Source organism: Chelonoidis abingdonii, chromosome 1 (assembly GCF_003597395.2).
Source record: "Chelonoidis abingdonii isolate Lonesome George chromosome 1, CheloAbing_2.0, whole genome shotgun sequence".
NCBI lineage: Eukaryota > Metazoa > Chordata > Testudines > Testudinidae > Chelonoidis > Chelonoidis abingdonii.
Window position 1 is genome coordinate 21,162,220 of NC_133769.1, and position 16,805 is coordinate 21,179,024.

Genomic DNA, 16,805 nt, shown 5'->3' on the forward strand with positions numbered 1-16,805 from the left:
ATGCACATGAGCTCAAATGAATCAGTCACAAGTACATAGTCATGTCAAAATAGACCAATTTAAATGATTCATAGAGTTGCACCTCCAAGCTCTTCAAGAATATTGCAATACTATTCAGACACTTTTACGATAGCCTTGGTCCAGGCTCTTTGAGAGCTAGAGCTACAGTGGAGCTATAAAATATCAACCCTGAATAGTAAATTTCATATGTTACAGTACACACAGTTTTACAGCATTTTTGTGGATTAATTCAAAAGAAACATATAACAAATGGAACCATTTCCGATTAGTGCCTGTCCATGTATACACATTGAACATCGGTGGTGAGTCACGCTTTGACCTTTTTGGCGGTGTTGAAGCAGAGAAAATATTGGCTTGTAGGAGATGGCACATGACTGAACAGGCTGGCAGTGCCCGTGTACTCCATGCTGTTACAACATGGGTCCTTTCCTCTGATGTCTGGTCTGCATAGAAGGCTTATGAGTTTTCAATAGCTAATGGTTATTGGGCTTAGTCCTTTTGCTCGAGAAGTAGCAGATCATGTTCTTAGCATTGAAGATGCCAGGTTCCAAGCAGGATTGGTTACACTGTCACCCCATATTTGGAACTAGGATTCAGCCTTGTGTCTGCACAGGCACTGTAGTGGAGCCTTTGCTCGATGGGGAAGTTGTGGTGATGGAAAAGAAAGTGTAACCTCCTCAGCAGTGGAGGATCCACCAACACCAACCAAAAAGTGAGTGATGCTAGCAGGGAAGGAGGTATGGCCTGGATGACCAGGGTATTTGCCAGTTCAACCTCCATCAGTAGAGCTACCCTTAAACCCTGGCCATAAATTAAAGCTGCTCACTCTTTGTAGTAAATCTCAAGGGGAGATGCAGAGGTATCGCCTCCTGCCTTCTATCAAATTAGATTTCACCTGGGGGGCAGCAGTCAAGGAAGACATACGGAGGTATAATTTACCCCTCTGAATAACTGGCCTCCTCACGTTGATGAACATAAGGGCAAATCTTTTTCTAAACTCTACTGGTCTGGAGGGAACCCCAGCATTGGAATCATTGTATTTCCAGGATACCAGGCTGGGGAGAAGATCTGGGAAGCTGTGTAGGGGATATGCACCCCAGTGTGATGTGGAGTGTAGTCCCATAGGGTTCCTTATGCATCAGCATACCAGAGGTGCATGGTGGCAGAGGTGAGTTAGGCCAATGCACTGGTCAGCACAGCTGAGTCAGCATGCCAGGGGTATCTTTACTAGATATCGGGCTGGCACAGATTACCTCCCCCCAAAGGATGAGGAAATCAGGACACACATTATGACACTGAGTATCACAATCTGGTTCCTTGTCTACTCCTTGGGCAGCACCACTACACATTGCCCCTTGCTTAGGGTTTGTGGCAAAGTCACAATTTAGTGATGGAGGGAGGTGTGTGGAGGTAGCACAGTCTAATGGATAGACCCACTGGGACCAATATACTTAGACTTTTGTAAAGTACTTGACTGGTACTGCACAAATTTTGTTTACAAAATTAGAACAACATTAAAGTAATATTGCACACATTAAACGGATTAATAACTGGATAACTGATAGGTCTCAAAGTGTAACTGTAAATAGGGTATTATTATTGGGCAAGTCCATTTTTATTGGGGTACCACAGAGTTCTATTTTTGACCCAATGTTATTTAACATTTTTATCAATGTAGAAAAACATTAGCTCTTTCCTGATAAAGGTTTGTAGAGGATACAAAATTGAAGGAGTGGTAAATAATGACGAGGAAAGGTCACTGATTCGGAGTGATCTGGCTCGGTTGGTAAACTGGGCAAAAGCAAACAATAAACATTTTGATATGGCTAAAAGTAAATGCATGCATCTGAGAACAAAGAATGTAGGCCATACTTACAGGATAGGGACTCTATCCTTGGAAGCAGTGGTTCTGAAAAAGACTTGGGGTCGTGGTGGATAATCAGCTAAACATGAGCTCTCAGTGTGACTCTCTGGCCAAAAGAGCTAATGTGAGCCTAGGATGCGTTATCAGGGGAATCTTGCATAGGAGTAGAGAAGTTATTTTACCTCTGTATTTTTTTCACTGATGTGACCCTGCTGGAATATTGTGCCCAGTTCTGGTGTCCACAATTCCAGAAGGATGTTAATAAATTGAAGAGGGTTCAGAGAAGAGCCACAAGAATGATTAAAGGATTAGAAAACATGCCTTACTGTGATAGACTCATGGAACTCAATTTATTTATCTTAACAAAGAGTAAATTAAGGGGTGACTTGGTGACCATTCATAAGTACCTATGTGGGAAATAAATATTTAATAATGGATACTTCAGTCTAGCACAGAAACATGTAACATAGCTGGAGGTTGAAACTGGACAAATTCAGACTGGAAATAAGATGTAAATTTTTAACAGTGAGCGCAATTAACCATTGGAACAAATTACCAAGGGTTGTGGTGGATTCTTCATCATTGACAATTTATAAATCAAGATTAGATGTTTTTCTAAAATATCTGCTCTAGAAATTATTTTGGGAATGCTGTATGGCCTCTGTTGTACAGGAGGTCAGATTAGATGATCATAATGGTCCCTTCTGATCTTAGAATTTATGAATCTGTGAAATCTTTATTGCTGGATGAACTTGGACACATCACTTCACCTTGCTGTGCCTCAGTTTTCCCATCTATGTAATGGGGATGATAGTGCTGACCTCCTTTGAAAAGTGCTTTGAGATCTATGGATGAAATGTGCTATATAAGAGCTAGGTATATATATCCCAGTGCCCATCTGAGACACACTGTGGAGTGGGTTGGCTTCATAATGTTCGCCCTGGGGGCCAAAGATTTTAACTCTTCTGTTGTCCTTTGAATGGAAGAAAAGGATGCACTTTGTTCTCACATAAAAGTATTGAAAATATGAACTTGTGAGAGGAAAGTCTTTCCTGAGCTTGCTTCTGAGAGTTTGAAATGCACAGAATTAAATGATATTTTCACATCTAATTTCTGTGCATTTAAAAATATAATTGTTCGTTGCATAATGATTGTACCTGAAGCATATTAGACATTTGATATCAAAATCTCATTTAAATAAAAAAAGATGTATCTGGCAGCAGTTAATGTTTCAAACGCCTTTGTAGATAAAAGGAGAAGTAGTTGTTTAGCTTAGATCTAGATCAAAGCTGTTTGAGGTGGCCTGCTGAGGTTTGATATTTTTAAAAAATATGTCGTCAAAGCCAGGTCTTTGTTGGCATGAATTTCGTATTGGAGTCATAGCCCTGAAGAGAGAAACCTGTGGTTATTAAGAAAATAGATATATGTCTTGATCTAACAGATTTCAGCAGGCTTTGGGTCAAGGCCGTAGTGTGGGAGACACTGGCACTGCAAGCTACCACATTTTCTTGTATCCAGAGCCTGTGAACCGTGTTCGATGTTCACACTTCTTAGCGGTTTGGGGAAACAAAGTTGACATGGGCAGAAACTGAGGCTGGATACCGACTATGGCTGAGGAGTCATTTAAACCTCAGCAATCTCATTATTATTATTATTATGATTGCATTTAGGAAGGTACATTAGCTCAAAGGATATTCCAGTTTCTTAAGGGAAAGGGGTAATAGTTAGAAAATAGTTAAGTGAATAGAAACCAGTCAGATAAACATTTTCCTAGCCAAAAACATTCTTCTGAGTCACGGTGCCATATCTCGGTCTCCTTAAAATCAATGGCAGAATTCTCATTAATTAAAATTAGACCAGGTTTGCCACACCTAAAGGCAGTAGGTGGCTTCATAAGTAGATAGGTAAGGTAAGGGTTAATTTTCTTTTACTGTTAAGGGTTTACAAAGGGAACCAAACACCTGACCAGAGGACCAATCAGGAAACAGGATTTTCAAAAGTAAGGGGGGGAACCTCTGGAGGTTTTTGGCTTTTTTCTGGGTCTTTTTTGTTTTCCTCGGCTGTGAGTAAACAAGTTTTCTTCTAACTCCGTCTTCTTTCAAATCTTCTCCTAAACATCTGTGAGTACAAAAGGAAAACAAAGTAATCGGCTGTGATGAGCTTTGATTTGTATTTACATGTGTGTGGTGTACTGTGTTGGACTGGTTTAATTGAGCTATCTTTTAAATCAGACTGTTTATTCATATTTTCTCTAAGCAAGAGCCTGTATTGATCTCTTAATGCAGTAACATTGTTTTGTATTTTCTTTCTTTTTATATAAAGTTTTCTTTTTAAACCTTGTGGAAGTTTCTTTTCCTAGTGAGGCAGAGGGGAGAGGAATCTCTGTGCCCAGAGCTCTGTTATATCGGTGACAGGCTAGAGGGGGGAGGGAAAAGCCCAAACTCTGTGTCTCACCTTCCTATTGTCCCAGGGCGGGAAAAGGCTACAGGACAAAGGGAGGGGGAATCTCTTGTGTGAGCTGACTAGGTGAATGCATAGCCTCGGGGAAGCTAGATTGCCTCTCCGGTTGTATTCAAGGAGTGAAGTATAGCATCGCACCGGCTAACCCAGGAAAGGGGGGGAAGCTGGGGGATGAGATAGGGAGACCCAGGGGTCTGGGTCTTGGGGGGTTTCTCCAGGGAAAGTCTGGGGGGACCAGAGCGAGGCAGGCGCTATATTCCTGTCTGGTGGCAGCGAGATAGATCCAAGCTGGGTATAAGCTTGGGGAAGGTTCACAGTAAACACTCAGATGTTGAACTCTAAGTCCAGATTTGAGACAGACGTTTACTACAGTGGCCCAGTTGGGATACTGATATATTGACAGATACATGCCAAGCACAAGATACATCTGCCATAATAAGGTAGAATTGATCGTGGTGGGCTGCAGGGCTCCTCTTGCCAATCCTCTAAGCTGGAGCAACTTGCTGTCTCATTTTCTGGTGAGTAGCACTTGGTGGCGAATCACATACATGATGTTTTCTCCAGCATGCTAGGCGGACGTCATTTGTTAGTAAATGTCGTGCATCGTAACAGGATGCCACCCATCTTCCCAAACATCCAACACCTTTGTTTTCCCTTTTATCTCTTTGCTGCTATATGGAAGTGTTGGTTTTAGCTCTTTGCACTGTATTTAATTAACCAATGTACTATCACAGCAAGGCACCCAATTTTCCTCTGTGTTCTTCCTTTCAAAAATATCATATAGCCAGAGGTTCGCTTGTAAATAGAAATAACCCTAGCCCCCTCACCTCCAGAAACCCCAGTAAACCAGTGTGTATGCTACTGTCCACTTACATCGCAGTAAATCAGGAGTTGCTACAATCACTCCAATCAGAATTACTCCTGATATACTTCAGGGTAAGTGAGATTAGAATCAGACTCTATAAATCTACATCCTAAACAGCAAAACAATTATTTGTGATTCTTCAAAAGCCAGATCATCCTCTTGAACAATGATTTGTAAATGAAAAGGGGTTTAATTTTAAAGAAAGGTGAATCTATTTTGGTAAGTCTATTAAAAAATGTGCTTCACTGCCTTCTGAGCATCACTTCATATTCATTCCTCACATTGTTTGTATCTTCATTGCGGTAACACTAAATGACACTAAAATTTCTTGCTGACAATGCATGAGGAAATATGGTAGTTCATATTCTAGTGGTATCCTGGGGAAATGTAGCACAATGGAGTGCGATAGCCTATATCTTTTCTCACTCTTTCAGCACCGTATAAATTCATTCCTTCTCCTCCAAAAGCAATTAACATTACATTTTACTTAATCTTTTCCTTTGGTTATGAGTTTGTCGCTATGTTTTACTTTATTATTTTTCCCCGTTTGTTGTATACAACAGCACTGGATTCTCAAAATAGCCATAAGACCCATGTGATGACTCAATTTTATCTGTGTAAGTGGCAACAAGCCAAATGATTGTGGTTTTCTTGCTGTGAAAATGATGTGGTTTTAAGATTTTTACTCATTGATTTTAGTGTGACATTAAGTATTCTGGAACTTGATCTGTTAAGAACCTTTTCCTTCCATAATTCAAGGGCTGGATTTTGAAACCCATACTCTGATGAGAAGTTAACCTAATTGGGGTTACTCATATGAGTGACTACTCACCAGTGTAAATGCGGAGTTCACAATCTGGCCTGAATTGGAGAGCTGGCTACTGCTCTATGCTCTGAGATCCCCTGTTTAACTCAATGGTATGTTCAGTGTAAACATTCTGACCTAAAAAGCTCTTTGTAACCAAATAAGATTTCTCATTTGATTAGGTTATGGGCTTCAAATAATTAACTGGGGGGCTTGATCCTCCATAGTGCTTACTACTGTAAATTGAATGGGCCAGCTCATGGCATTACACTCCATAGTAAGTCTTTGCAGGATCAGGCCTTAGGATAATTACAACAGACACACATAATAATGCATACATTTAGGACAGAATATTGTTCACCACAGACTCAGATTTCCTCCACCCCAGATAGTGAATTACTTATCTTCCCTCCATGCACATGCATTATCACCCTCCTTCTGGTGAAAGATGGGTAAGCAGAATTCATGCCTGAACTTGTAAATTTCCACGACAATTTATCAAGGCTGGTTTCAGCCATTTTGAGTTAGACCTTCACTTGGTGTAAATTGGCCTAACTTCATTGATATGGTCCTCTCTTATTTTATTTTTTTAATGACAGAATACAAACAATGGCCCAGCATTTACACATCTCACCCACAAAGTTAGGCTATTTCTTACCATATTTCTTACCACAGACACTCAGTAGCTGTTTGCCAGCAAGCTGGGAATGTCAGCTTAACCTAATTCACAGATGTTAGTTCACCAGGAAATGTCTGATGCATGGAATGGTGATTTCTTTAATACATTGGCCAGTGTGCATGTATTTTGATGTTCTAAAAATCTTTCACTATCATGCAACCCAGACAAAGCATTTTATGGAATGTGCATGAGCAGCCAGAAGGGCATTCAGCTGCCAACTTAGTCATATAGGTGAGCTGATGGCATCCCAATGTTCATTAATCTTATCAGTGTGCAGTGAAAGGTGTTTGGTAATGTAATGTACCAAAGACCATGTAAAACAGAGTTTCTGAATATCACAAATCATGCACTTTAAAGGTTGGAGCACTATCAACAGTATTTCACCCTGTGCTGTTTTGCTATCCTAGGAATGCAGGTGTTGGAATGGAATGGCATCCCCTTGACTGCAAGAACTTACGAAGAAGTCCAGAGTATCATTAGTCAACAGAGTGGGGAAGCAGAAATATGTGTAAGACTGTGAGTTTTTTCCCATCTTTCTGTTTCCATTTTTTTTGGCTTTTCATGGCTTTTTTTGATTTACAGTTGTTAAGGTGGAACCTTTGCTAGCCTTGAGGATTTGTACCTGTATAAATAACTAGAAAAATGGTTCAGTGTTACTTTTGGAGGTTTATTTGTTCCATAATAAATCATTAAAAATAAAACAAAGGGATGAGTTAAAAGAGATTTTAGCTAATTATGTTTTTATCCATAAAGATGTCTCCCTTTCTAGGACAAATTCTCCTCTCATTACACAGGTACAATCCCATTGAATTCAGTGGGGTTGTCCAGTGTAAGGGGATAGGAATTTAGTCTTCCCATGACTTCTGTTGAAACATGTTATACTAGGATGGATGCTGTAACTCATCTAAACACCATGAGAAATGTATGTATTTTAATATAATCTTACATTCAATCCATTAAAGATTTCACCTTAAAAGAATCATTTTTCTCAGCACATTTGACTTTAACGGCATTTCAAATTTGTATCAGCTAAGAAGGGGCCATGCTTGGAGCTGCTTTCTGTCATTAATCACGTCTCATTTATTGACTTAATAAAATAACGAGGTTATAAGGAAAGAGTTTCTTTTGTCTCAGGCTTCTCATTGCTTTCTTTAGGGACCTCAACATGCTCTCAGATTCTGAGAATCCCCAGCATTTGGAACTGCATGACCCAGTAAAGGCTGGTAGGTGAAAGAAGATTGCTTTCAAATGTATGGACTAGATGGCCATAAGCACCACAGCTGAAAATTATGAATGATATAGGCAAAGCTTTGTTTGCATTTTAAGCACATAGCAGAAACTCATGAAATGTCTGATATGTGACTTTATTTCCTAAATTGCTTAAAAAGAAAAGTTCTCTGCTCTGATTAGCTCATGAATTCTTCCATTCCAGACTTTGGAGTCTCTTTCGTGCTCATATCCTTTCTTAGTCCTTTTTCTTTTTGCATGAATTTGCTCAGCGGTGACTTGAATTTATTACTCAGTCATTGAAACAAAAGATTTTGGATGAACTCTTGTCACACAGGTTCTTAACAAAACTAGAAGAGTTCTAGAAGGTATAGACATGGGATCAGGACATCAGCTGGTGATTTACACCAGCTGAGGACCTGGCTAATTATCAGCCGAGGATCTGGCTAATCATCTCTAACCTTACTGTAACAAAAGCGAACTTCCCTTGCTGGTTAAAGAAGATTCCTCCTAAAGGGTTATGCGGTAGCTGGGGTTTGATGACTTGGTGTTGAGTGGGTGGAGAAGGGGACCCGTTGTTTTCAAGTTCTTTTTGCATTGAAATTTGGAGACAGATCTTCAATTAGTGGAAATAAAAGCAGGCAATCTGACAACTTTGTTTATTTATTTAGTGTGTCGACTCACTGCTAGAATAGCCAGAGGACTGAATGGTTTAGCAATTATCAATGTAAAGCTCTTTTATCTTAATCCAGTAGACAAGGCGAAGTCCCCAGGGGTCGATCCTAAGCAGCTGGCTGCAGAGCTCCAAAAGGTTTCCCTACAGCAGTCCCCTTTGGTTGCTTCCTCAGCAGTGGAGAAGGGATCTCATGTCCATTCTGGCACTCCCTCTGCCAGCTCCAGTGCTGTTCCCAGTCCTGGCCAGCCTGGTTCACCCTCAGTGAGCAAAAAACGACACAGCAGCAAGGTAAGATGCTTCCACTTGTGATACACTTCTCAGTGTCCAGTAAAATGTGGACATAAGAAGTGAGTAATTATCTACCTACATGACCTCTCTCCTGTAGCAACAGAGGGACTCACACATGTAAATAAATTTACCCTCACCACACCCTCATGACAGAGAAGAATGTTATTGTTCCTATTTTATAGGTTTGGAACTGAGGTACAAAGATGATGTGACTTACCCAAGATTACGAAAGAAGTCTATGGCAAAGCCAGGAATTGAACCAAGATATCTTTAGTCCAATTTGAGTGCTTTAGCAAAAAGATTTTCCTGGTCATCCTTCCTCTGGTCTTTCATGTGCATCCTGTCTACTCTGTGGTGAAATACAGCGTTAGTGAAGCCAGAACTCCCATTGTCTCATTTGGTATGTCTACACTGCAATCAAAAACTCATGGTTGGCCCATGCAAGCTGACTTGGGCTCACAGGGCTTGGGCTAAAGGCTGTTTAACTTCAGTGTAAATGTTCAGGCTTGGGCTGGGACCTGGGCTCGAAGATCCTGCAAGATGGGTGAGGTGCAGCCTAAGTTGAATGTCTACACTGCAGTTGAACTGCCCCTTGGCATGAGCCCTGCAAGCCTGAGTCATCTTGCAGGGGCCAACTACAGGTATCTAACTGCAGTGTAGACGTACCCATTGGAGCCAGGACTTCACCCAGAAAAACACAGGGGGGAGACTATCTATGCCATGCACAGTGCTGAGGCAAATACTGATATTATAAAGAATAAATAATCATAGTGGCAGTACTGATAAGATTTGCTTTGAGTGCCAGGAAGAGAGTAAACAACTACCTTAACATCAAGCTCTGCCTTTCTCACTAAACAACAGTATGAGTTAGTTATTAACTGTACCCTCTGATCTTCTTTGTCAAATAATGTCCATTTCTCAGCTGAACTGCTTTATGCCTCCGGTACCAAACATATATTCAAAAGGCATTAGCAATATTTTCCATATGGGAAGTTGGGGGGAGAAGGGCTATAAAGTTATGCATCAATTCTCTACATTTTCATCAAAAGATTTGTTGCCTGCAACAGAAATCAATGTTGCAAAGATCGCACTCCTTGTGCAATTTTGTAAGGAAGAGCACTTAAATCTTTTCTAAAGGAAGCTATTAGGATAGTGAAAAGCTGAACATTAAGGAGAGTTCGAAATGTGAAAGTAATGTACTTCCTATCTACTTAATTATCTATATTTAGAGCTCTGTATAGGATTTTATAAAGTCTCCCATTATTTTTATCATTATTTATTTATTTACTTGTACTGTGGTAGCACCTAGGAACACCAGGCATGAGGCAGGACTCCATTGTGCTAGGTGCTGTACAAACACAGAAGAAGATGGTTCCTTCCCCAAAGAGCTTGCAATCTAAGTAAATCATTGTGGATCTAAGTACCTTCTGTGAGAGGTAAACACAAGAATCTCAGGCAAAATCAGTATTTTTTTTGCGAGTTGCTGTGGGAAAGCTGCATCAGTGAAATAGGTTATGCTTTTAATGATGCCCCTTTATGTTTTATGTGAGATCCACAGCCTTGGTACAGATCCTGAGAAAATTGTGCGTCTTTTAGTTAAAAGCTTTCCTCTATTTGTTAGCCACTTTAGTTTGAGTGTAAATTATTGTCCTTAAGGGAAGAGGAATAAATATAGTAGGAGGTCAAATTTTCACTGAGAGGACCTGGCCAGAAATCCCATAGATGGGTTAAACATAGGCTAGTTCATGCCAATAAGGTACATATTAAACACCTAATGTTTCACAGAGGAAAAGCAATCCAATATGCATTATTGCTTTATAAATTTTAAAATTACTTTAAAATTTACTTTAAAATTAAGTAAAATGGATCTTGGCATTCAAATTGAGAAGATTAAGTAATTAAAAACCTCTCTCTTTCTGTAAATCATATCAAAAGTATATATTCCCTATATAATAATCATTCCTATGACTGGCATATCATGTCTTCTGTTTCTTGATCTACAGAACATGTTCATAACTGTACTGAGATGTTAAATCACAGTATTATAACTTAGTCAATTTGGAGCTCCCTTCTGCTTTTGATTTACGACATTGGCAGTCAAACTACAATCTTGATCCATCACATTTGCAAAAGTTTTATGATGGCCTAAATGTTTCAAAGTGCCTAGGTCTTCCTTTTGGTGGTAGATAAAATCTTCTGCTTAAAGGTTTTTGTATAGCACATTTGATGTACTTCAGAAATGATGTAGGAGTCTCTTTGATATCCTGTAATGCAGATTCCCTCACATTTAATACTTTGTCCCATTATCATAGAGAGTGATAGAGCATAACATCAGAGCCTAGCATTACAAGAGCTCCCCATCACAGTAATGACAATCTTCCCTAGGAAGTCTGACAGCATTAAAAAGCACCAATTCTTCTGTGGAAAAAGAATTTGAATGATGATGCAGAGAAGGGAGTTAGTATTTTGAGCCATGAATGGGTTATGCCGTATACAAGTCTATTTTTTTCCTAAACTGATGCATGATCATGTTGCAGTTCAGATTACATGCTGGATACTAGGCATCTGGCTATGAAATGTCCTTCAGGAACAATTTTCTTTGCCTCTTAAAGAAGAATAGGCTGCCTTTCTAAGTCCTTAAGGTTCCTAACTCCCTCTGAAGCAGCAGTGAGTTGCTTTTCCTTCGGCCAAATTAATCTTTAATAATACCCTGATTCAGCAAGATACTTAATCATGTGCCTCACTTTAAGCATGCGGTCAGTCCCACAGAGTGACATTTCAATCAACCAACTTAAAAAAACCCTACTTGAATATTTAAATTGAAGTGTGTGCTTAAGTGTTTTGCTGAATTGGAACATAAAGAATGAACAAGGATCATTTTAAAAGGCTGTAAAATTGTTAAAGCTTAACAGAGGAATTTACAATTTTCCATACAATGTATGTGTATTTTTGCAGATATGATTATGGAGCCCCAGTGACTCCTCAGTTAAAAGGTGTAAATAGCTTTGCATTATAAATTCAGTTTAGAAAAACCGCACAGCCCCTGCTTTCAGCCTAAAGTTAATCAGATGGTGTTTCCTAACAGAAGATACATTTTCTTTTTACCCAATATTTGTGATAAATCAGCTGTGGCATTTTTGAGTTTTTAAGTTTTGAAAAATGTCTGCATCCACCCTAGAATCTTGTATCTTGTATCTGTTTTCCAGCAGCAGTGTAGTCCAGTTAACCAATTATACCAGTCTTGTCAGCTTTAGTGTAGACAGAGTTCAGCCTTTTTAACCACCATGTCATGAAAACCTGCTCTGAGCTATCAACAAGTAAATTCATCCCTTTGCTAAGGGCCAGGAAAAACCCGTGAACTGACAGAAGCTGGGATTGAATGACAGGGGATGGATCTCTCAAGAATTTCCTCTTTTTGCTCTTTCCATCTGAAACATCTAGCACTGTAGAACCAGTTGCCCATGGTCATCCAGTAAGCGAGCTGAGGCTAGAACTCAGGTCTCTAGAGTCATATTTAACAGTCTTATTTAACTGGTCTCCTAATAAAATAGCAAGGAGAAACTTGATGAAATGTGTAGACAATAAACTTCTGTTAAAGAATGTTTTATGTAACGTAGAATTAATTTTGTAATTGTCCCCCAGAGCAATGAGTCCAATCACTTTGTAAGAGTCTAAAAAGGATTAGACACAGAACAGATGCGTGACAGTAGTCTCTGCTGATGCACTAGCCATAGGAGAAAAATTACCAGGATCACCAATTCTCAATACTCTCCTAACGCACAATCATTTGGGGGAAGGAAGATATCTTTCCCCCTGGCACTTATTCATGTGACATTAATGTGGCAGAAGGGGATGGGGTATTCCTCCAAACACTGTGTACAAGCCAGCGTCAAAAAAGAATTCCTATGTTCATATTAGAGATTGCCCTTAAGTACAACATTTGAATATAGGGGTTAGGTTCATCTCCAGTTTCTGCAGAATTTTATGGTATTTATTGGTAGAAGACATTGGGCCAGTTTGTGCCTATCCTTTGTGCAGAGGTGGGGAAAGAGCACAAAGAGATTTTTCCTTCACCCCTTCCCTATGTGAGTCACCCTGAGCGAGGTCCAGCAGCAATTGTAGTCCTTACTAGAGCAGGGTGGGGAAATGTAGTTCTGGTTTTTTTGGAGGATTTTGATATTTCAAAATTTAGTTTCATTCCGATTCAAGATTTTCTGCAAAAGGGAGCAAAGCCCTGGCTCTAGGGCAGTCTGCCTACTGGGCTGACTGGGTACCAGGGATCTTAGGAGCTCAGGCTACCAAGGAGCCATGAGCTTGGGAGCTGGGGCTTCCAGGATCTTGCCTCCCTGCTGGATGTGCTGCTGAGGATCTGGATGTGAGTCATGAGAGCTGGCAGGAAACAAGGCAGGGTTTACTCAGAATCCTGTCTGGTTTCCAGTGGAGTTTCCACTGAAATTGAACTGTTTCTGCAGAACCTTTTGATTTCGACAAATTGCAAATTCCAGCAAAACAGTATTGCATCTGAATTTTTCCAGCCAGCGCTAATTCCTGCACACAAGGAGACTAGGGAACTGCTCCCATTTAGTGCACCCAGGGAGGAAAGGACGCTGGATTACCCTTAGGCATGGTTCAACATATGCACAACCAAGAGCTCCAACCCCTGCTCTTGGTCTCATCTTGAACTGTTGCTTTGCATTGACAAATTCTCTTTGATCCTTTGAGGACTGCAGTAGCCATGAAACATATTTTACAGCACGACCTTAGCACAGCAAGAGGTGTTGTATTGACCTAGAATGCCTGGCAGGTTGAAATTCACATCTACAAGTTAGAAGGAGGTCAATCTTCTGAGCATTTATTTACTGGCTGTAAGAATAGTGAGTTTGTCTTTGTTTGGAACTTTCACTGTAAGCTGCATCAACCAAAGAATCAGGTATGGAGAGAATATAAAAGTATTGAAAACTTTTCTGTAGAACCTGATAGATCCTTGTTGCAGGACCAGCCATTGGAAGAATGGACTCAGCTCCAGGCTGGCTCCAGGACACCATCATATAATGAAACAGGATATCAAACAAATGGTGAAATTGTTCTTAAACTGAAGAAACATAATTATCTAAGGACACTTTTGTCCTTGTCAGCAATTCATGGGCCTCAAAAAAGGAGAATAAATAGGAAGAGACAGGGATATATGGAGATTTGAAGAAAGGGACCAGAAACTTAAATTTTATGTGATAGTAGATGGGCAGCCAGTGGAAGGATTGAAAGAGGGGAGTGACATGAACAAGTTGATGGGCAAGGATGATGATACTTAAGAATCAATCAATGAATGAACTATCAACAGAAACTGATTTGGAATTGTAACATCCACTTGAAAATTCTCTCATTTTCATCCTCTCCTCTGTGATCATCCATGAAATTATAAGAAAATAATTGGCCTTGACCTAAAGTAGTTTATTCCATGCATTTCAACAGAAATACAGCTGTCTCATCTCTGCAAAGTCAATTAGGCCTGGTCTACACCTATAAATTAAATTGACACAGCTACCTCACTCAGAGCTGTGAAAAATTTCACACCCTGTGTGACGTAGTTAGGTCAACCTATCCCCTACTGTAGCCACATCTAGGTCGATGGAAGAATTTTTCCATAGACCTAGCTACCAGCTTTGGAGAGGCGGATTAACTACCTCTGCCTTTTCTTTTGATGTCAGAAGCATCTACAGTACAGAGGCACAGCTGCAGCTCCATAGCTCTGCTGCTGTAGTATAGATTTACCTTTAATCTCTGTGCTCCAGTTCCCTCTCTGTAAAATGAGAATGATGCTACATTCTTTCCCTTCTGAATGTTGTCTGTCTTACCTGTTTAGACTGTAAACAGTTTGGGGCTGAGACTGTTTCTTGATCAGTGTTTGTATGATACCTAGCATAAAGATCTCAGGTGAGATCACTAGGTGCCAATAATAATAATAAATAATAAATTAATAGCTGGTGTCAGGAGAAAAGTGGCTTCTATGGTAAATGGTAGATAGAGCAGTGTGAATAGAGCTTTGTAAAAATATTACTAGTGAAAGACTATTATGTTTAATCTATGTGTCTCTATATATTTTTTCATATGGCAGCCCACTGAAGCCACAAAGTCCACATCCCATCCAATCACTGGAGAAATTCAGGTAAATACATACAGAATTTATTGCAGCTGAACGTGTTTAGGTTTAGAATAAGTTTTCAGAAGGGAACCTGTGCTGTGTGATTTGGGCTGATTCTGAGGTAATTTGGACCCCTTGAAATGTCACTAAAGCCAATGGGATGACATGGGGTTTAATCAGTGCCAGATTTGGACCTCTGACGTTATTATCAGTGTGTGCAATGCAAGATCAATTCAACAGTGGCATAGGAATTCCTATTGCTCTCAAAAGGGCTACAAAATAAATTGAATGTGATTCCAGTCTGTAATCCTTGGACATTCGCTGTGATTCACTTCAGAAGATCTGACACTGAATATATATGCAAGCAAAGTTGTGGATTTTCCAAGATGCAGTTCAATTTTTTCTATACAGTGCTAAGTAGCTGAATATATCTGATTTGAACTGACCTCAGTGGTGATTTAAAAATAAAAAGTTCACTAAACTCTGGAAATGAAAGTTTGGGAGGCATAGAAAATGCTACTCTTGGGATTGCCTCCCAGTTCCATGTGAGCTCTTATTTCAGGGTCACCTTACTCAAATGCGAGTCCACTGACTTCAGAGTGCAGGCAGGCGCCCACGGAGTGAGTAAGCTCCCAACCTCATGGCTGGAAGTGCTTTCTGCTTCTGCTAGGGAGCTGGAGAAAGCAGGTGGTAGCGCCTTTCCTTCTCTGTATACATCAGTCCCCTTAGTCCACTTCCTACAGTGGCTAGGAGAGAAAAGTGTCTGTGGTTTAAAGCAAGACAGCCTAGGGGAATAGCTGGCTCTGGCAGCCTCTTTTGTTAACTGTTAGCAGATATAGTATAAGGAGCAGAGACACTGATAGTTTGTGGATACGGGCCAGCTCTACCATAGGTGCAGAGTGAAGAAAAAGACAGCACCACCAGAGACATGGGGGAATGAAGAATGGAGCCAAGAGAGTCTTGTAGAGTCAAGAGAAAATGACGCAAGTTAGGATGAACATTTAGGGTGTGTGAGGAAAGGCCCATTTCAAATTATGGGGAGGGTCCACTTTGAACCTGTGTGAGTGAATATTGGCTACTCCCCTGACTGATTGGGAACAATCCTGTACTGTCAACGGGATACCCTGAGATGGCTTCTGGTTGTGAGTGCATAAGGCTGACTGATGGAGCCCACACCACCATGCTGGTTTTAGACTCTGTAACTGAGATCTCTAGTGTAAGAGCTAAGGCTGTTGGCCAGGTCATTCTCTTTTTCTGTGGAGGCGCAAACAATCATTTTAGCAGGAAGCAGAATCTGTTTCTGTGCTGCCAGTTCACTGAAAGGTTAAATCATCTGCTAAAATGAGGCACTTGTCAGGTAGATGTGAATAGGTGTTGCTGCATTAAATAGACATTTATACAAAGGAGTTCAGGGGAAAATTGAATTCTTTAATAAGCAAAGGAAAAAAATAATCCTCAAGTATTTTAATGCCCTCTCTAGCTTCAAATCAACTATGACAAGCACCTTGGCAATCTTATCATCCACGTTCTTCAAGCAAGAAACCTTGCTCCACGAGACAACAATGGCTATTCTGACCCTTTCGTTAAAGTCTATCTACTTCCAGGCAGAGGGTAAGTGGAGGGGAAATTTCAGCTTGAACTCTGTTGCTTTTCATTTGTCTTTGATACCAGTCCTGAATAACAGAACTTAGATTAAAGCTTCAGAAAATCTGTTTAGTATCAAGCAGCACTGAACATCTCTTTATGTTTTAACAAGACACTGCAAATAAAGGGCCCGATCC

The 16,805-nt window shown here is 40.2% G+C and overlaps 1 protein-coding gene across 1 annotated transcript in view; it reads left to right on the top strand.

Moving 5' to 3' along the window:
- PCLO (piccolo presynaptic cytomatrix protein) overlaps positions 1-16,805 on the top strand; it is a 612,599-nt gene that overhangs the window by 480,807 nt on the left and 114,987 nt on the right. Inside the window, exons 11-15 of the mRNA XM_075064425.1 lie at positions 7,102-7,210; positions 7,850-7,917; positions 8,674-8,885; positions 14,998-15,048; positions 16,505-16,635. Of these exons, the coding sequence (XP_074920526.1) occupies positions 7,102-7,210; positions 7,850-7,917; positions 8,674-8,885; positions 14,998-15,048; positions 16,505-16,635 (571 nt within the window). The remainder of the gene's footprint in view (positions 1-7,101; positions 7,211-7,849; positions 7,918-8,673; positions 8,886-14,997; positions 15,049-16,504; positions 16,636-16,805) is intronic.